General features: G+C 67.3%; 3 protein-coding genes and 1 long non-coding RNA gene across 5 annotated transcripts in view; all 4 read left to right on the top strand.

The window, feature by feature from the left end:
* LOC128901734 (hypoxia-inducible factor 3-alpha-like) overlaps positions 1-3,039 on the top strand; it is an 8,638-nt gene extending 5,599 nt beyond the window's left edge. The window contains 5 exon segments of the mRNA XM_054183886.1: positions 707-813; positions 1,414-1,561; positions 1,923-2,048; positions 2,584-2,786; positions 3,035-3,039. Coding sequence (XP_054039861.1) covers positions 707-813; positions 1,414-1,561; positions 1,923-2,048; positions 2,584-2,786; positions 3,035-3,039 — 589 coding nt within the window.
* Positions 3,040-3,802: 763 nt separating this feature from the next.
* Positions 3,803-4,990, top strand: LOC128901733 (uncharacterized). Its single transcript, XR_008463516.1, has 3 exons — positions 3,803-3,924; positions 4,324-4,390; positions 4,803-4,990. It is a non-coding gene; the product is annotated as an uncharacterized LOC128901733 (long non-coding RNA).
* A 2,289-nt stretch (positions 4,991-7,279) lies between these two features.
* Positions 7,280-14,028, top strand: PPP5C (protein phosphatase 5 catalytic subunit). The gene is given in 17 exon segments (XM_054183889.1): positions 7,280-7,415; positions 7,417-7,435; positions 8,213-8,346; positions 8,348-8,392; positions 8,394-8,456; positions 9,453-9,545; positions 9,547-9,601; positions 10,504-10,586; positions 10,588-10,803; positions 10,903-11,001; positions 11,150-11,255; positions 11,684-11,826; positions 12,128-12,215; positions 12,344-12,384; positions 12,499-12,677; positions 13,167-13,248; positions 13,875-14,028. Coding segments are annotated over 17 exon segments (1,608 nt in total). The 5' UTR covers positions 7,280-7,316; the 3' UTR covers positions 13,938-14,028.
* Positions 14,029-14,415: 387 nt separating this feature from the next.
* Positions 14,416-17,382, top strand: CALM3 (calmodulin 3). Of its 2 annotated transcripts, XM_054183891.1 has the most exons (6): positions 14,805-14,872; positions 15,445-15,475; positions 15,922-16,065; positions 16,146-16,252; positions 16,326-16,461; positions 16,982-17,382. In XM_054183891.1, the coding sequence occupies exons 1-6, from the start codon at positions 14,870-14,872 to the stop codon at positions 17,008-17,010; spliced, it is 450 nt and encodes a 149-aa protein (XP_054039866.1). In that variant the 5' UTR covers positions 14,805-14,869; the 3' UTR covers positions 17,011-17,382. The 2 variants fall into 2 exon arrangements, with proteins under 2 accessions (XP_054039865.1, XP_054039866.1); XM_054183890.1 differs by lacking the exon at positions 15,445-15,475 and having other exon boundaries at positions 14,416-14,872.
* Positions 17,383-18,701: the final 1,319 nt, after the last annotated feature.

Below are 18,701 nucleotides of genomic sequence, written 5' to 3'. Positions count from 1 at the left end.
AACCCAACAACCCCCCCGCGCCGAACCTGGCACCCTCCGGGCCCTGGCACCCCAACTCCCCCCCCCCCCCAGCATGCTGAATAACCCCCAGCACCGCCGCCAGCACCCCAACCCCACCCTTCAAGACACCCAGACCTCCAGCACCCTGACCGCCCCCCAAATGCCAGCGCCCAAAAACCCACCCACCCCCCTGGAACTCTGCCCGCCCCCCCCAGCAGCCTAAACCCCCTGCAAGATGCCCAGACCCCCAGCACCCTGCCCTTCCCCAGGACCCCCGACACCCCAAACCCTCCCTGTGCCCTGGACCCCCAGCACCCAGCCCCGCCCCCCCCCTTCCCAGACCCCCAGCACCTCAAACCCTCCTAGACCTGCCCGCTGACACCCCCATCCCCATTTCTAGCACCCCGAAAATACCCTGACCACTGGCATCCTCCCCCCCCCCCCGCAGCCCCTCACCTCCCCAGCATCCCAAAGCCCCCCAGACCCCTGGCACCCCAAACCTTTACACCTCGCCCTCCCCCCACCCAGGACCCCTCAGGACCCTTCAGCACCTCAAGCCCCCCCCCCCCCCCAGGACTGAATAGACCACATCCAGGACCCTCTTGGGGCCCCCTCCATCCCGTAAGGGCCCCCCAGGACCCCATAGGACTTTGTAGGGGACCCCCCCCCCCAGGGGGCCCTCCCCGGCTGATTCGGGGTGCCGCAGGATCGGGGAGGTGGCGGGGTACACCCCCGAGGAGCTGCTCGGCTGCTCCCTCTACAAGTACGTCCATGCCCTCGACTCCGACACCCTCAGCAGGAGCGTGCACACCCGTGAGTGCCCCCCAAAATCCCCCCGGCACCCCAACACCCACCTGGGAACCCCAACATCCCCCTGGGAACCCCAGAATCCCTCCTGCACCCCAATATCCCTCTGGGAACCCCGACACCACCTGGGAATCCAAACATCATCCTGGGAACCCCGACATTGTCCTGGGAACCCCGACAACCCCCTGGGGCACCCCGATATCCCCCTGAGCATCCGAATATCCCCCCGGGGCACCCCTGGAAGCTCCATCGTTCCCCCCCTAGGGCTCCCTGGGCACCCCTGGGACACCCACGGGCACCCCAACATCTCCTCTGGGCACCCCAGTATTCCCCCTAGCACCCCCTGGGCACCTCTGGGCACCCCAATATCCCCCTAGGGCACCCCTGGGCACCCCACTGTCCCCTCTGGGCACCCCAGTATCCCCCTGGGGCACCCCTGGGCACCCCACCGTCCCCTCTGGGCACCTCAATATTCCCCTTTGGCACCCCTGAGCGCCCCAATATCCCCCTGGGCACCCCACCATCCCCTCTGGGTGCACCAACACCCCCCTCCCCCGGGCACCCCGGCCCCCCCCCGGTCACCCGTGGGGTGGTGGCCCCCCCCAGTGCTGAGCAAGGGCCAGGCGGTGACGAGCCAGTACCGGTTCCTGGCCAAGCGCGGGGGGTTCCTGTGGGCGCAGACCCAGGCCACCGTCATCGCCAACAGCCGCAGCGCCCAGCCCGAGGGCATCGTCTGCCTCACCTTCGTCCTCAGGTGGGGGGGACACGGGGTGGGGACAGGGGGGAGCGACACGGGGGGGGACGGGCCCTCTGCGCAGTGTCGGGTGCCTGTGGGACATTGGCGCTGCCTAAGTGGTGCCTTGGGAGGTGCAGCCCCCCCAGATCTCAGCCCCCATCCCCAGTGCTGGGGGAGGGGGGGGGGCAGCCCCCCAAATCTCAGCCCCCATCCCCAGTGCTGGGGGAGGGGGGGGGGCAGCCCCCCAAATCTCAGCCCCCATCCCCAGTGCTGGGGGGACACTGCAAACCCGTCGTTTTAGGGGGGGGGTCGCTGCCCGTGGGGTCCCCGTCCCGCGGGGGCTGACACCACCCCCCCCCCACGCACACCCCCCCCTCAGCCGTGTGGAGCAGCGGGGGGTGGTGCTGTCGCTGGAGCAGACCCAACGCCGGGGGGAAGGGCGCCGCCTGCCCCCCCCCCGCCCCCGGCCCCGACACCCCCGATGCCATCCTCAACCTCAGCCTCGGTGGGCACCAGTTGCGGCAACTGGGAGCACTGGGAGGGGGTGTTGGGGGGGGCACTGGCCGGTGACGGGGGTACTGGCAGCAATGGGGGGGCACTGGGAGTTGATGGGGGTACTGGGAGCACTGGGAGAGGATCATGGGGGGCACTGGGGCTTGATGCATGGGGGTCTGGGGGGGGGGCTGGGATCTCCGGGGGGTGTCCCTGGGAGGGGGTTTGGGGTCCCTGGGGCATGGGTCCCTGGGGGGGGGGTTGGGGGTCCCCCACCCCATGTGATGGTGCAGAGAGGGGTGGGGTGTCCCGTGGGCGCTGGAAGGGGTCCCTGAGGGTCTCTAGGGGGGGCTCGAGGGGGTGCTGGTGGGTCCCCGGGGGGGTTCTGGGGGTCTTCTGCCCCCTGTGATGCTGCGGGGAGGGGTGGGGGGGGGATTTGTGGGGTCCCTGGGGGATCCCTGGGAGTCCCCTGTCCTGTGTGACGCTGTGGGCAGGGGTGGTGGGGGGGGGGACCTGTGGGTGCTGGGGGTCCCTGCGGGGGTCCCTAGGGGGTCTCCACCCCATGTGACGCTGTGGGCAGGGGTGGGGGGCCCGCGGGTGCTGGCTTTCCTGCGCCCGGCCCATGTCCCCGAGGCGGTGCTGCAGCGGGACCCCCGGCGCTTCTGCTCCCCCGAACTCGCCCGTCTCCTCGCCCCCATCTTCGACCCCCCCCCAGCACCCTCCCGCCGCCGCCCCCCACAGCCCCTCCCCGGTGAGTCCAGCCTCAGGGCTTTTGCCGGGGGGGGGGGTGGTGGTGTCCCAGCCAGGCTTGGAGGGAGAGGGCACCTTGGGGGGGTCCCTGTGAGACTTTTGGAGGTCCCAGCCAGGCCCTGGGGAAAATGGGGGGGGGAGATCCTTCCCAAGCTATGGGAGGACTGGGGGGTTCCTTGGCAAGGCTGGGGCGGGGCGGGGGGGGGGGGTCCTGGAGCCCTGGGGTTGTCCCTGGGAGGTCATGGCCAGGGTGAGGTGGGGGGGAATCCTGAAAGAATATGGGGGGGAAGTTTGGCTTTGGAGGGGAACTTGGGGGGGGGTTCTGGGCAGGCTGGGGGGAGTTCTGGGGGTCCATGGCTGTGCCCCACCCCCAGCCCCCCGGGGACGAGCTGCTGTTCGAGGTGCAGAAGCTTTTCGCGGGGAGCCCGGGGCCCCGAACGGCCCTGCAGGTATGGGGGGGGGTGGGGGGGGACCCCTGTCACGCAGGGGGGGGCCCTCCCCCTGTCCCCACCTTGGACCTGGCCATGCCGGGGGGGCTGTGTGTGTGTGACCCTGTCTCCCCGTCCCTGTCCCCCCAGGCGTCGCCCCCTGGACCTGGCCATGCTTGCCCCCTACATCCCCATGGACGGCGACTTCCAGCTGGGCGGGGCCGAGGCGCCGCGTGGGCGGGGCCCGCGCCCACCCGGCCCCGCCCCCTCGGCCGCGGCCCCGCCCCCTCGGCCGCGCGCCCGCAGCTTCCCCGGGCGCGGCTCCGCCCCCTCCCGGCCCGGCCCCGCCCTCCCGCGCTGGGGCAGCGACCCCGCCCTCGGCCCCGCCCTGGCGCCCCGCCCCACCAGGAAGAGGTGGGCGGGGCGCCGCGCGCGGGGAGGCGGGGCCGGATTTGGGCGGGACTCGGTGGGAAGGGGCTCTTAGGGGAGGGGCTTGGCGGGGGTGGGGCAAGTTGGGGCGGGGGCTAAGGGGAGGGGGCGGGGGGCCTAGGAAGGGCTGGTGGCGGGAGCCGGGTGTGGGCGTGGCGCGGGTGGGCGTGGCGCGGCGTGTGACGGTGCCGCGCAGGGCACGGGGAGCTGAGCGGGGAGGACGCGGGGGCCCCCCTGAAGCGCCCCGAGCTCGACCCCCACCTGCTGCCCCCCCTCGGCCTGGTACGAGGGGACACGGGGGGTGGGATACGTTGGGGGGGACGGGGGAGGCGGGGGGGGGACGGGGACGAGACGGCGCGGGGGGGGGGGGATGCACGCAGGGGACGAGGCGTGGGGGCACCGCGGGGGGGGGACATGGATATGGGGGACACGGTGGGCACGGGGGTGGGAGGGGGCGGGGGGGAGGCACTCATGGTGGGGGGGGGCGTAGGGGCCATGGGAACACACGGGGGCGGGGGGGGGGGGACTGTGGGGACGTGGGGTCAGGGGAAGGGGGACAGCCTGGGGGGGCGGGGCGGGGACAGGTGGGAGGGGGGCAGGGTGCCCTGTCCCCATGCCCCCCCTCCCCTCCGTGTCCCTACCCCCCCCCCCCACGCCCCCCCCCCGACGTGTCCCTCGCAGGGGCTGCTGCTGAGTGGGGAGGACCCCCCGGGACTGAGCCCCTCCCTGGGGCAGGAGCAGCCTCTCGGTGAGGAGGGGCCCCGAACGAGGGGGGACCCCGATAATAGCGGGGGTGGGAACCCCGATAATGGCTGGGTGGTAATTGGGGGAGGCCCAAAACCTGGGGGGGACCCCGATAATGGGGGTTTAATCCAATAATGGGGATTTAATCTAACAATGGGGGGATCCAATACTTGGGGAGGGCCCCCCCCCCGGGTTTGGAAGGGGGTGAAACCCAGGAAGACCCCCCAAAACTGGGAGGGGTGAAAATAGGAGGACCCCGATAACAGGGGTGAAATGGGGGGGGGGGCGGGCACAAGCAGAAAGGGGGGAGGTGGAGGGTCACTAAAATGAGGCGGGGGGGGGAGTGACTACCAAGGGAGCTTGGGGGGATATGTAAAGAGAGGGGACCCCAATAATATGTGTCCCCCCCCTCCCAGCGCTGCTGGCTGATGGCCTGGCCCTGCCGGGGGGTCCCCCCGCACCCCACCCTGGGGCCCCCCCAGGAGGAGACGAGGGGCACCCAGGAGGACCCCCCCGGGGTGCATGTCTGGGGAGCAACTGAGGGGGGGGGGCTGCATATGGAAGGGGCCGCCCCCCCCGCAAAACCACGGAGCCCCCAACCACCTTGACGGGGACCCCAGAACACAACTTCTCTCCTCAAAACCCAAGGAGAGGGGGTCTGAAACACACCCCCCAATACCCAATGGGGAACCCCCAAAAAACCAGCCCCCCCCAAACCCACCCCACAAGTGGGGGGGGCCCCCAACCTGGCACTCAGTGGGGCCCCCCTAAACCCATGTCCCCGGTCAGGTGGGGGGGGACACCAAAAGCCATGACATCTCCCACAGACCCTGGGGTGCCCTCAGTGTCCCCCCTCCCAGCCTGGGGCGCCCCCCTCCCCCCAATTAATTTCCCCCCCCTTGATGCCCCCTCCTCCACCAGGCCCCCATCCTTGGGGGCTTTGACCCCCAAGTGTGGGGGACACCCCTCCGGTCTGTTGCCCCGCACTCATGGGAGCCCCCCCCACACCCCCTCACCCATGGGGCACCCCTTGGGGACCCCACCTGTATCTCCCCCCCCAGCCCCCAGCTCTGAGGACCCCTTGGAGGGCCCCCCCTCAATTTGGGACCCCCCAACCCCCCCAAATCCCCCCCCATAGGGAACCCACTGAGCCCCCGCTTCTGGAGGGTCCTCACCACCCCCCCCAACCATGAGGCCCTCCCCCCCCCCCCCCCCATCTTCTCATGGGGCCTTCCCAGGGCCCCCCCCTCCTACCTCGGCCTGGCCCCCACTGGGGGGGCATGGGGGGGGGCCCATCCTCCCCACTTGGTGCTGGGCTGAAAATGCCCCTTTGGGGGGGCCCCAGAGACACACCCCCCCCCCCTCCCCCCCATCAAATCCGGGACCACTGGGGCAGCGCCTCCGTCCCCGGGGACCCCCCCTTTATAGTGCTCCATCCTGCACGGCCCTGGGGCCTCGGAGAGACATCCTTGTGCGAGAGCCTCGTGCAAGAGCTGCCCTCCGTGCAAGAGCTTCGTGCGAGAGCCAGCCTCACGTGAGACCTGCCCTCGTGCAAGGGCCTTGGGCAAGAGCCCCGGGTGAGAGCCAGCCTCGTGCGAGGGCCTCACGGGAGAGCTGACCCTGTACAAGAGCCTCGTGCGAGGACCTCGTGTCTAACACTTGCACCCTCGTGCAAGAGCCTCGCGCGAGAGCCGTCCTCCAGCAAGAGGCCATCCTCACGCCGAACACTCGTGCGAGAGCCACCCTCTGTGCGAGAGCCGCCTGTGTGCAAGAGCCTTGTGCGAGGACCTTGTGCCTCAGCCTTGTGCAGGAGCTGCCCTTGTGCAAGAGCCTTGTGCGAAGGCCTCCCACCAGAGCCTTCGGGGTGAGCCGCCCTCCGTGCGAGAGCCCCCCCCGCGCCACGTGCCTTCCCCCCCCCCGACCCCCCCGCTCGGCTCTCACCCCTGAGCTGGGGCGAGCAGAGCTTGCACGAGGGGCCTGTCCCTTGCACAACGGCCCCTCGCACGAGGAGGGGGCCGGATGCCGCTGCCCAGAGCCGCTGGGACCCACACGCACACCCCCTCTGGCCCCCCCAGTGAGGCCCCGCTGCCCCCCCACAATGTCGCTTTTGGGGGGGGTGGGGGGGTGTCCTGTACCTCGCCCCCCCCGCCAGTGTGCTGCCACACGCTTGTGCATGGGCCACGTGCGAGGGGGGGGCCCGCACAGACACACGCACATGCACCCCCGCGGGGGGGGGGCCGCGTGGGGACACGGACGGTGTCACACACATCCCCCCCCCCCCACCCTGCCGTGCTGCCTCCCCCCCCATAAACCTGCTCTGAACCTGCCGAGGGCCTGTGACTGTGCCTTGGGGGGGGGACATGGGGGAACATGGAGGGGGTGATGGAGACACACAGGGGGACACAGGGGGGCATGGGGGATGATGCGGACATGGGGGGACACAGGGGGTGATGGGGGGTACGGGGGGGGGGATGGGGGAAAAAGGGACACGGGGGGGACATTGTGGGTGTTTGGGACATGGAGGGACACGGGGGGAAGGGTACACAGGGGGACACGGGGGGTGATGGGGACACAAAGGGACATGGGGGGGACACGGGGGGTGATGGGGGGTACGGGGGGGGATGGGGACAAAGGGACACGGGGGGGACATTGTGGGTGTTTGGGACATGGGGGGACACGGGGGGCGATGGGGACATGGGAGGGGACATGTGGGGGGACAGGGGAGACCCAGCCCGGTGACGGGACCCGGCCGCTCCGGTTCCCCTTCGCCCGTCTCTATGGTCCCGCCCGGCTCCGCTCTGCGCGCGGCGCGCGCCCGTTTGCGACACCGCCCCCCTCCCGTCCCGCCGCCTTTGCGACAGTGGCGGCGCCGCTTGGCGGCGCGGTGGGTCGCGCTCCCCGCGGTTGCCAGGGCGCTTTACGGCCCGGCGATGGCGGAGGGAGAGCGGGCGGAGAGCGGCGGCGGGGCCGGACCTGGGCGGCCCCCGAGCCCGGCCGATCTGGAGCGGGCCGAGGCCCTCAAGACCCGCTGCGAACGAGTTCTTCAAAGGTACCGGCGGGGGGGCTGCCAGACAGGGAGCCGTGGGGGGGCAATAAGGGGCTGCCGGATAGGGAGGAACGGGGAGCTGCCAGATAGGGAGCCACGGGGGGCATGGGGGCTGCCAGATTGGGAGCCACGGGGAGGAACGGGGAGCTGCCAGATATGAGCCACGGGGGGTAGTGACAGGTGGCGGCTGCCAGGTGGGGAGACTTAGGGGGCAATGAGAAGCAGACAGGGAGCCATGGGGGCTGCCGGGCAGGGAGCCGTGGGGAGCAATGGAGGACTGCAAGATAGGGAGCCACGGGGGGCAGTGGGGAGCTGCCAGATCGGGAGCCATGAGGGGCGATGGGGGGCTGCCAGATCGACAGCCGTAGGGGCTGCCAGGTAGGGAGCCATTGGGGGGCAATGGGGGGCTGCCACATCGGGAGCCGTGGGGTGCAATGGGGGGCTGCCAGACAGGGCGCTGAGGGGGGCAGTGAGCAGCTGCCAGGTAGGAAGCCGTAGGGTGGCAGCAGCCGGATGGAGAGCCATGGGGGCAGTGAGGGTTGGGGGCTGCCAGATAGTGATCTATGGGGGGCTAGAGCAGCAGCCATGTCAGCGGCCGGTACAGGAGCAGGCTGCTGCATAGCGAGCTGTTGGAGGGGCAATTGAATCAGAGACCCCCTGCCAGATTGGGAGCCACGTGGGAAGCGAGGGTCGGCCCCAGGAGGGTCAGGGCTGCCTGTAGGCGTCAGGGTGCCCCTGTGGGCAGGGGTCCCGTCCCGCTGACACCTGCCGGTGGCCCAGGAAGGGACTATGAGAACGCGGTGAAGTACTACAGCAGCGCCATCGAGCTGAACCCCACCAACGCCATCTACTATGGGAACCGGAGCCTGGCCTACCTGCGCACGGAGTGCTATGGCTATGCCCTGGCAGACGCTCACGCGTGCCGTCGAGCTCGACAAGAAGTACGTCAAGGGCTACTACCCGCCGCGCCGCCAGCAACATGGCCCTGGGCAAGTTCAAGGCTGCCCTCCGTGACTACGAGACGGTGAGGCTGGGCACCTTTGGTGTCGGAATGTGTCCCCCTGGAGCTTGGTGGCGGGGGGGGGGCTCTCTGGGGACCCCTTTGGTGTCAGTGTGTCCCCCTGGAGCTTGGGGAGTCTTGGGGACCCCCTTGGTGTCAGCGTGTCCCCCTGGAGCTTGGGAGAGTCTTGGGGACACCCTGGTGTCAACGTGTCCCCCCCTGAGATTGGAGGAGGCTTGGGGACCCCTTTGTCACATCCCTGGTGAGAGCCTGTCCCCTCAGAGCTTGAGGGAGGCTTGGGCACTCCTCTGGTGTCAGCGTGTCCCCCCCTCAGAGATTGAGGGAGGCTTGGGGACCCCCTTGTCCCTTCCGTGGTGTCAGTGTGTCCCCCTGGAGAGTGTGGGCAAGCTTGGGGGACCCCCTTCCGCCCACCCCCGCCCATGTCAGCATGTCCCCTTAGAGCTGGACAGGGGGACCCTATGGGGATGTCCGCCTTCTTGTCCCCTCACTAGTGTCAGCACATGCTCTTAGAGCTGGGGGGAGAACCCTTGGGGACCCCTCTTGTTAACCCCCCAGAGTCATGATGTTCCCTAGAGCTGAGGGGGACACTTGGGGACACTCTGCTGTTCCCCCTGACTAGTCACAAAAGGTCTTCAGAGCTGCAGGGACCCTTGGGGACCTCCTTGCTCCCCACCCTGAGGGTCAGCACATCCCTCGGAGCTGTAGAGACACTCAGGGACCCCCTTGTCCCCCCTCTCCCCCATGTCAGCACGTGCCCCAGAGCTGTGGTGATGGCCTGGGGACCCCCTTCCCTCCCCTTTCCCCCACGTTAGCACATGCCCCAGAGCTGTGGGGACATTTGGGGACCCCTTTGTCCCCCCCCAGCATCATCCCTGCCCTCACATCCAAGGGTCTCTCTGTCCCTGTCCCCTCTCAGGGACAGTGGGGGTGCTGAAATCCGGGTGGCCCCGTGGCCCTCGGTGGCTGTCCCAGTCCCCTGACGTGTGTGTCCCCCCCCAGGTGGTGAAGGTGAGGCCCAATGACAAGGATGCCAAGCTGAAGTACCAGGAATGTCACAAGATTGTCAAGCAGAAGGCCTTTGAGCGGGCGATCTGCCAGCGATGAGCACAAGCGCTCTGTTGTGGACTCCCTTGACATCGAGAGCATGAGTGAGCCCCCCCTGACCCCCACCCGCTCCTTGTGCCCCCCCAAAAATCAAGGCACCCCCTTTTTCCACAGGCAGGGCAGGAGGATGAGGGGGCTGTGAGGGTCACCAGTAAAGGTTCGGGGGTCCCCTTTGGGGTTCCTGTGGGGGGCTTGGAGGTCGCTGTGAGGGTCTCGGGGAGGCCTTGAGGTCTTCAGACAAGGGTCAGGGTCCCTTGGGAGGATCCCAAGGGGTCTCATGAGAGTCTTGGGGGTCTCTGGAAGGATTTTTGGGGTGGGTGTGAGGGCGGTGAGAGTCTTAGGGGGACCATGAGCATTCCCAACAAAAGGCTCAGGGTCCCCATGGGGGTCTTGGGGGTCTGTGAGGGTCCCTAGCAGAGGCTTGGTGTCCCTGGGAGAGTCCCTGGGAGGACCTCTGACAAAAGCTCAGGTCACCTGGGTAGGTCTCAGGCACCTCGGGGGCCCAGGGGAGGCTCTGGGTTCCAACAACAGCCTTGAGGAGCTCTCGGGGTCTCCAGGAGGGTCTTAAGGGACCATGGAGATCCCATGAGAGTCCGAAGGACCCATGAGAGTCCGAAGCAGAGCTTTAAGTTACCCAGAAGGGTCCCCAGGAGGGTCTCAAAATCCCCATGAGGGTCTCAGGGCACCCATGATGATCCCCAGCAAAGGGTTGGGATCACCATGAGGGTCCCCGTGAGGGTCTTGGGGTCCCCATGAGGGTGCCTAGCAGAGCTCTGGTGTCCCCATTAGGGTCCCCAGCCAAGGCTCAGTGTCCCCAGCAGGCTACCGGGGTTCGTCAGGGGCTGTGAGCTTGCGGGGAGGGATGGCAGGGGCATGGTGGCCCTTTGGGAACTTGTCCCTCGCTGTCCCCCTGTGTCCTTGGCCACCGGTGGGGTTCATTTTGCAGCCATTGAGGATGAGTACAGCGGCCCCAAGCTGGATGGTGGCAAGGTGACGTTGGATTTCATGAAGGAGCTGATGCAGTGGTACAAAGGAGCAGAAGAAACTCCATAGAAAATGCTGCCTACCAGGTACCCCAGTTCCCCCCAAACTCCCTCTAGTCCCCTGCCGGGCTCTGCCCCATCCTCAAGTGCCACGTGTCCCCCTCCTTGTTGCCTCTGCTGATCCTTTGTCCCGGCAGATCCTGGTGCAGGTGAAGGAGGTGCTGGCCAAGCTCCCCACGTTAGTAGAAACGACGTTGAAGGAGGTGGGTGCCCCTCACCAGGTGCTGGTGCTGCTGGGTGTGTGTGTGTGGGGGCAAAGTCCCCAAGCGGTGACATTCCACTCTGGCTCATCCCAAACGCAGACAGAGAAGGTGACGGTGTGCGGGGACACCCACGGGCAGTACTACGACCTGCTGAACATCTTCGAGCTCAACGGGCTGCCCTCCGAGTCGAACCCTTACGTATCCCCCAGGAGGGAGTGGGATTGAGCCCGCCCCCGCGCCGGGGTCTCACCGGGATCGTTCCCACCCCCATGGTGGGGACAGACACGGGGATGGGTGGCATGAGGGAATGGGGACTTTGGGACCTGTTTTCCTGAGCTGGTTGCAGATATTCAACGGGGACTTTGTGGACCGCGGGTCCTTCTCGGTCGAGGTCATTCTCACGCTCTTTGGCTTCAAGCTCCTCTACCCTGATCACTTCCACCTTCTCCGAGGTAATGCAGCCACCATGGGTGACAGGTCCTTGTCCCCTCGTCCTGGGTTGTGAGGCCGTGTCCCCAGTTGTGGGGCCTCGTCCCATGCCCATGTCCCCTGTCCCCAGCCATAGGACCAGCTCCTGGGTTGTGGGGCCGGGTCCCCTTTCCCTAGTTGTGGTGCCACGTCCTGTATTCCGTGTCCCCTGCTGGGTTGAGGGGCCCTGTGCTGGGTCATGGTGCCACATCCCCAGTTGTGGGGGGATGTCCCCGATCTCTGGTCCTAGGGTTGAGCCATGGGACCGTGTCCTTGGGACCTTGTGCCTTGTCCCCCATCCTGGGTCGTGGGGCCTCATTCCCTGGCCGTCTCACGTCCTCGTGGCCAAGCTGTGGGGCTTTGTCCCCTGCTCTGTGTTGCTGGGCCTGGCGATGCCACCACGTTCCCACAGGGAACCACGAGACGGACAACATGAACCAGATCTACGGTTTCGAGGGGGAGGTGAAGGCCAAGTACACGGCGCAGATGTTCGCCCTTTTCAGCGAGGTCTTCGAGTGGCTGCCGCTGGCCCAGTGCATTAATGGCAAAGTGCTGGTGAGGGGGACGCAGTGTCCGTGGCCCTTATCCCCAGCCTGGCCCCTGGGATGTCCCTGTGCAGGGGGGGTTTGCCTGTGAGCTCCCTGCTGGGTGGGGGTGTCCCCACCATCCCCATCCCCAGGGAGTTCGGGGGATCCCCGTCCCTGGTGGGGTTTGTGTGGGGGGGGTCCCTGCCGTCCCCAGGGGCTTGGGGTCCCTTCCCTCCTCACCCCTGGGGTTGGTCCTCACCAGGATTAGGATGGGGGGGGTGTCCCTTCCTGCACCCATTGTCCCCATACCCATGTGGCTCCTGTCCTAGATCATGCATGGGGGTCTCTTCAGTGAGGACGGCGTCACCCTCGATGACATCCGGAAGATTGAGAGGAATCGGCAGCCCCCAGACTCTGGTGGGAGATGGACCCCGGGGGGTACCCCATGTCCCTCTGCCCCATGGCGTCCCTTCCATATCTGAGGGGCCAAGATGTCCCCCTGGGGCGGTTGGGGGACCCTGACCCCGCCTCTGCTTCCCCCACAGGTCCCATGTGTGACCTGCTCTGGTCCGACCCGCAGCCCCAGGTGAGCTGAACCCCAGCAGTGGGTCCCCAATGTGCCCCCCCCAGCGCCTCTCCCTGCCTTGGGGACAGCTGCCGCCATGTCCCTGGGACCCCGGTGACACTGGCCTTCCCGCAGAACGGCCGCTCCGTCAGCAAGCGCGGGGTCAGCTGCCAGTTTGGGCCTGACGTCACCAAGAGCTTCTTGGAACGCAACCGCCTCGACTACATCATCCGCAGCCACGAGGTGAAGCCCGAGGGCTACGAGGTGGCCCACGATGGCAAATGTGTCACTGTCTTCTCTGCCCCCAACTACTGGTGAGTGCCACCAGCGCCCAGGGACAAAGGGGTGCCGCAGCCACCAGGGAAGAGTGCCCCATTGTGCACACTCTCCAGCTTACGTGCACCGCCATTGTCCCCTCAGTCAGGTCCCTGGGTGTCCCCTGAGCCACATTGTCCCCTCATCTTGGTTCTCAGGTGTCCCCTGAGCTGCATTTTCCCCTCGGCCCAGTCCCTGGGCGTCCCCTATGCCTTGGTGTCCCAAAGCTCCCCTGTTCCTATCCCTGGGGTGTCACTATGTCTCAGCATCCCTGTGTGGGGTGTTGCTGTCCCCAGGCATCTCTTTTGTCCCCAAGCCTTGGTGTCCCCAGGGGTCCCTCTCCCCGGTTGCCCCTGAGCTTTTCTGTCCCTTTATGGAGCTGTGCCTCCATGTCCCCAAGTGTCCCTGTCCCTGGGGGTCCCCAAGCCTCAGTGTCCCCCTGGGGGGGCCGTGCTTTGATGTCCCCAAGTGTCCCTTTCCCCCTGCAGCGACCAGATGGGCAATAAGGGCTCCTACATCCACCTGCGAGGCAGCGACCTGCGCCCCGACTTCCACCAGTTCACAGCAGTGGTGAGTCGGGGAGGGGGGCACCCCATTCCCCTGAGCCTGGGGATCCCCCCACCCCTCCCTGGGGACTTCTTGAATGTGGGACCCCCCTCAAAACCCCTCCCTGTGGACCCCCCGAACCTGTGATCCCTGAAAGCTGCCCCACAGACCCCTGAAATCCTCCCTGGGGACATGCCCAAGTCGTGTCCCCCAAACCCTCTTCGGTGACACACACCCACCCCCCCTCTCCCCCAAAATCTTGGACTCTCCAAAATCCACTCCTGGGACTCCCCTTGACCTTGGGAGCCCCAAATCCTCCTTGGGGACCCCCAACTTCCCCCGGAGCCCCCCTGAAACCTCCACGGGTTCCCTGAACCTCCCAAGGGACACCTCCCCACACCCAAACCTATTAAGGGGCTATTGGGAGGGGGGGGTTCATAGGGGCTATTCTGGGGGCTGGGGGAGCTATTGGGCCGTCATAGGGGCTATGTGGGGGGCTGTTGGGGGGGTCATGGGGCAATTTGGGGGGCTTGGGGGCTATGGGGGGCTCTTAGGGGCAATTTGGGGAGGCTGGGATTTTGGGGGGAGGGGAGCAGATTTGCCTTCCTGCCCCCCCGACCCCCCCCCCCGACCCCTCGTCTCTCCCACAGCCTCACCCCAACGTCAAGCCCATGATGTACGCCAACACCCTGCTACAGCTGGGCATGATGTGACCTCCCCCCCCCCGAGTGGCCCCCCCGCTGGGTGCCCCCTCACACCCCCCAGGGGGTTTTAATATATTGGAAGATTGTATTTATTCCTCCCCCCCCGCCCCCGCCCCACTCCCAGTTTGCCCAGTTGGGGCCAGAGCTGGGGCAGCACCCCTCGGGGTGGCGGGGGGGGGGTGGTGGAGGTGGGGGGGGGGGCAGGGGGCAGGGGAACCCTCTGCCGGCATCGCCTCCCCGGGGGGGGCTGCCCCCCCCCCAAGCAATAGGTGCATGAAGGGGGGGGTGGGGGTGGGGTGGGGTGGGGGGTGCTCAGCGTTCGCCCCTCCCCCTCCCCCCCCCCCCCCCCCAACCCCCCGGGCGATTTTACCGTCTGTAATTAACGATGTTAAAATAAAGTAATTATTGTAAGCTGGGCGGGGACCCAGGCGTCCGGGGCGGGAGGGGGGGGGGAGCGGGGAGCCCCCCCCTCCCCCCCGTTGCCATAGAGACCCATGGCTGTGGGTGGGGGCTGTTTCCGTGGCAACCGGCTGCCGGTTGGTTTAGGGTCCCAGGCCCCGCGGCTGCCCGGCCACCGTGGCCGCGCCCCTGTTGCCATGGGGACGGGGAGGGGGGGGGCGCGGGAGGAGTGGCCGGTTGCCCTGGCGATCTCGGCACGCCCCCCACAGCGAGGCTTGGGGCGGGGCTCTGCTTCACGTGACGCCGCGGGGCTACGCCCCCTTTCGGGGTCTTCCGCCGGCCGGTTTGGCGCATTGCGGATCAGCGGCAGCCAATCAGGATGGCGCTGTCGGCCCGCCGCGCCTCGCCAGCCAATGAGGCGGCGCGCGCAAAAGAGCGAGGGTGTTCCTTCTGGCGGGGGCGGGGCCTGCGGGAGGGGCGGGTCCAGCGGAGGGATCCGGGGATCTGCGGCCACAGGAGCCTCGCGCCGCCACCCGAGCACCATGGTCAGGGACCGGCACCGGGGTTGCCATGGCGACAGGGGGCGCTGGGGAGCGGGGGGGGGGGGGGCGGCACCGGGGTTGCTATGGCGACGGGGTGGTGTTGTCCCTGAGGAGCGGGGGTGGGGGGGGTGGGGGTATCGGTGTTGCCATGGCGACAGGGCGTTGTTGTTGTTGGGGATGGGGGTGTGTCACTGGGTTACTATGACAACGGGTCACCGACGGTTGGGGGGTTGCCTTCGCGTGCTGGGGGGGGCTTGGGGTGGGGCTGTGGGTGTTGGGGGGTTGTTGGGAGTTTGGGGGCCTGGGGGATGTTGGGGGTTTTGTGGGGTCGGTGGGTGCTGGGGGGGGTTTGGGGGGGTTTGGGGGGGCTGTGGGTGCTGGGGATGTGTTGGGGGTTTGTGGGGGGGGTCCTGTGGGTGCTGGGAGGAGTTTTGGGGGGTTTTGAGGTGCTGTGGGTGTCGGGAGTTTGTGGGTGGCTGGGGGGTGTTGGGAGGTTTGGGGGTGCCAGTGAGCGGTGGGGTGGTGGGTGCTGAGAGGGTCCCGTGGGTGCCCCCTCACCCCTGTTCCTCCCCCAGGCTGACCAGCTCACTGAGGAGCAGATCGCAGGTGGGGGACATGGGGGGTGACAGCAGGGCGGGGACAGGCACCAGAGGGGACCCTGCGGGGGGGATGACACTTGGGGGGGGGACACACTAGGGAGTGGGGGATCTCTGGGGGGTTTGGACTGGGGGATTCAGTGGGGTAGAGGGGGGACACCAGGGTGGGGGGATAACACTGTGTGGTTGAGGTGACGGGGGACACCCAGGAGGAGACGCGGGGGTGCTGGGGTGACAGCGGGACACGCAGGAGGGGCTGCTGGGGGCGGTGGCAGAGGGGTGGCACCATGGCATGCAGGAGGAGACACTGGCTGTCAGGGTGACACGGGTGCCCAGATGTGGCCACCCGTGGCACGCCCCACACCCCGCCCCCCCCCCCCCCCCCCGGCCATTCTGGCCCCTGCTGGTGACAGTGGTGACAGTGCGTGACCCCGTCCCCATGGTGACGGTCCCCAGAGTTCAAGGAGGCGTTCTCGCTCTTCGACAAGGATGGGGATGGCACCATCACCACCAAGGAGCTGGGCACTGTCATGCGCTCGCTGGGCCAGAACCCCACTGAGGCTGAGCTCCAGGACATGATCAATGAGGTGGACGCTGACGGTGAGCCCCGTCTGTCCCCCGCTGTCCTCTTGTCCCCCTGTCCCCTGCACACTGTTCCTTCATTCCTGTCCCCACCCCAGGCAACGGCACCATCGACTTCCCTGAGTTCCTCACCATGATGGCGAGGAAGATGAAGGATACGGACAGCGAGGAGGAGATCCGCGAGGCTTTCCGCGTCTTCGACAAGGTGGGTCGGGGACAGGGATGGGGACAGGGGGATGGGCGAGGCAGCAGTGTCACTGCCATGTCCCCAACCCCAGGACGGGAATGGGTACATCAGCGCCGCAGAGCTGCGGCACGTGATGACCAACCTGGGGGAGAAGCTGACGGACGAGGAGGTGGACGAGATGATCCGAGAGGCCGACATCGACGGCGATGGGCAAGTCAACTACGAGGGTGAGTGCCACTGTCAGGACAGGCGTCCGCGCTGTCACCCAGCATCTCCTCTGTCAGCCACAGGTTCCTGCTGGCACCCAGTGGGACACCGCTGGCACCCACCCACGGGGCTTCTCATCCCCCGGTGCCACACTGCGTTCCCCATCACCATTGGCCTGGGATACTACCGTGTCCCCTGTCACAACTGGCCTGGGACACCACAGTGTGCCCTGTCACCCCCGGCAAGAGTCCCGCACTGGGGACAGGGGCAGGAATGGGGATGGGGACAGCATCCATGTCTCCGGTCACCAGGAAGGTGGGATCCCACCACATTCCTCCATCTCCAAGAGGCCAGACCCCACCGCGTCCCTGCCAGCCAACCCCACAGTGTCCCTTGTCCCCGCCATGTTCCCCATCCCCAGGGGCTCTACAGTGCCCCTTGTCCCCAGTGTGCCCCCTGTCCTTGCAGTGTTCCTGCCCTTGTCGTGTCCCCGTCCCCGTCATGTCCCCATCCCTACCAACCCTTCCTCTTTCCTGGCAGAGTTTGTGCAGATGATGACGGCAAAGTGAGGGGACACGAGGCCACCAGGAACCACCTACTCCCCCGCCGGCTGCCACTGCCTGTCCCTGCCACCAAGAGGTCCCCAGACCTCCCCCCCGCACCACAGACCCACCAGTCGGGGGCACCCGTGGGGCTCTGGGGAAAGGGGACCCCACCAGGATAGAGGGTCCCCAAATCCTCCATAGGGGCTTTGGAGGGGGTAGGGGGGGGTCCATTTCCGCAGCGTGGCGGGGCCTGGGGCAGGTCCAGGGTCCCCCTCCCCGGGACACAGCAGGGCCTCCCCTTGCCCCAGGAGAGCGTTTGGGGGCATTTCAGTGGGATTTGGGGTCTCAGGAGGGTTGGGGATCCCTGGTGTGGCGGAATGGGCCCAGGCCCTGGTTTGGGGGCGTTTTGGGGGGGGGGGGGATTTTGGGCCCTTTTGCGGGGGGAGGGAGTGGCACGCCAAGCTCCGGTTTTGGGGGATTTGGGGTCTTGGGGGGGTGGGGTGGGACCAGGCCTTGTGTTTGTGGCGTTGGGGGGGAGGTTCTGGGACCAGGCCCTGTTTTTTTTGGCTATTCTAGGGGGGAGGTGGGGTGCTGGGAGCCCCCTCACCCCCATCTGGGTGCTGACGTGGGCAGCCGAAGCTGTGAAATAAACCCCTGGTTTTGCAGTTCCTGCGGCCTTAATGAGGTGCGCTAACGAGGGGCGCTAACGAGGGTCTCTGACACCGACAGCACCCCCCCCCCCCCCCCGCACGGGGGGGTGTGAGGGTGTGTTTTGGGGGTGCTGGGGCAGCGCGGTGGTGCGTGGTTGTGCAGGTTTGGGGGTGTTTGTTCTTGTTGGGGTGTAGTTGGGTCCAGGTGGGGGGCAGTTGGGGATAGGGGAGTGTTTGGGGTGCAGCTGGGGGTAGGTGGGGTGTATGGGTGTAGCTGGCGCGTAGATGGGGGCCGGTGGTGTGTTTGGGGTGCAGTTGGGTGTCCTCGGGGTGCAGTTGGGGTGTATGGGTGTAGTTGGGGGACAGGGGTGTGTTTGGGGTGCAGTTGGGGTGTAGGGGTGTAGCTGGGGTGTAGTTGGGGGACAGTAGTGTACTTGGCATGCAGTTGGGGTGTTGGGGCCAGGGGTGCAGTTGGGGTGTAATTGGGGTGTAGGGGTGTGTTTGGGGTGCGGGTGGGGTGTATGGGTGTAATTGGGGTGTAGCTGGGGCCAGGGGTGTGTTTGGGGTGCAGTCAGGTCTAGTTGGGGTGCACTGGCCATGACCCCCATTATGTTTTGGGTGTTTTGGCTGTTGGGGGTGTGTGTGTGTGGTGGGGGGGGTGTTGTTGGGGGGTGCGTGAGGTTGCTGGGGTGTGTGTGGGGTTGCTGGGGTGTGCGTGGGGTGGGGTTGGGGCTGTGTGTCCTGGGTCCCCCCAGAGCCAATGCCAGAGGGCGGGCCTCCTGTGGGGGTGGGGGCAGTCCCACCCGTGGGTCCTCCTCTGCTGACCTCACCTGAACGCCGGGGTCCTCTACGAATCCACTGCCGCGACGGCTGGATCCATTTCTGGTCCTTCAAAGTCCCACCTGGCGTCTGGAGGGATCCATAGAGGACTAAGATGTCCAAGGGTGGGTCTGTAAAGGATACAGGTGTCTGGGGGCACCTGGTCTTTTTGACCTTAAGCCCCCCACCCCCCCCCCCCTCGTCACAATCAAACCCATCATTTAATCCAGCAGAGGAAGCTCCCAA

The sequence above is a fragment of the Rissa tridactyla genome, chromosome 27 (genome assembly GCF_028500815.1).
Source record: "Rissa tridactyla isolate bRisTri1 chromosome 27, bRisTri1.patW.cur.20221130, whole genome shotgun sequence".
Lineage (NCBI taxonomy): Eukaryota > Metazoa > Chordata > Aves > Charadriiformes > Laridae > Rissa > Rissa tridactyla.
This window is presented reverse-complemented; position numbering and strand designations above follow the sequence as displayed.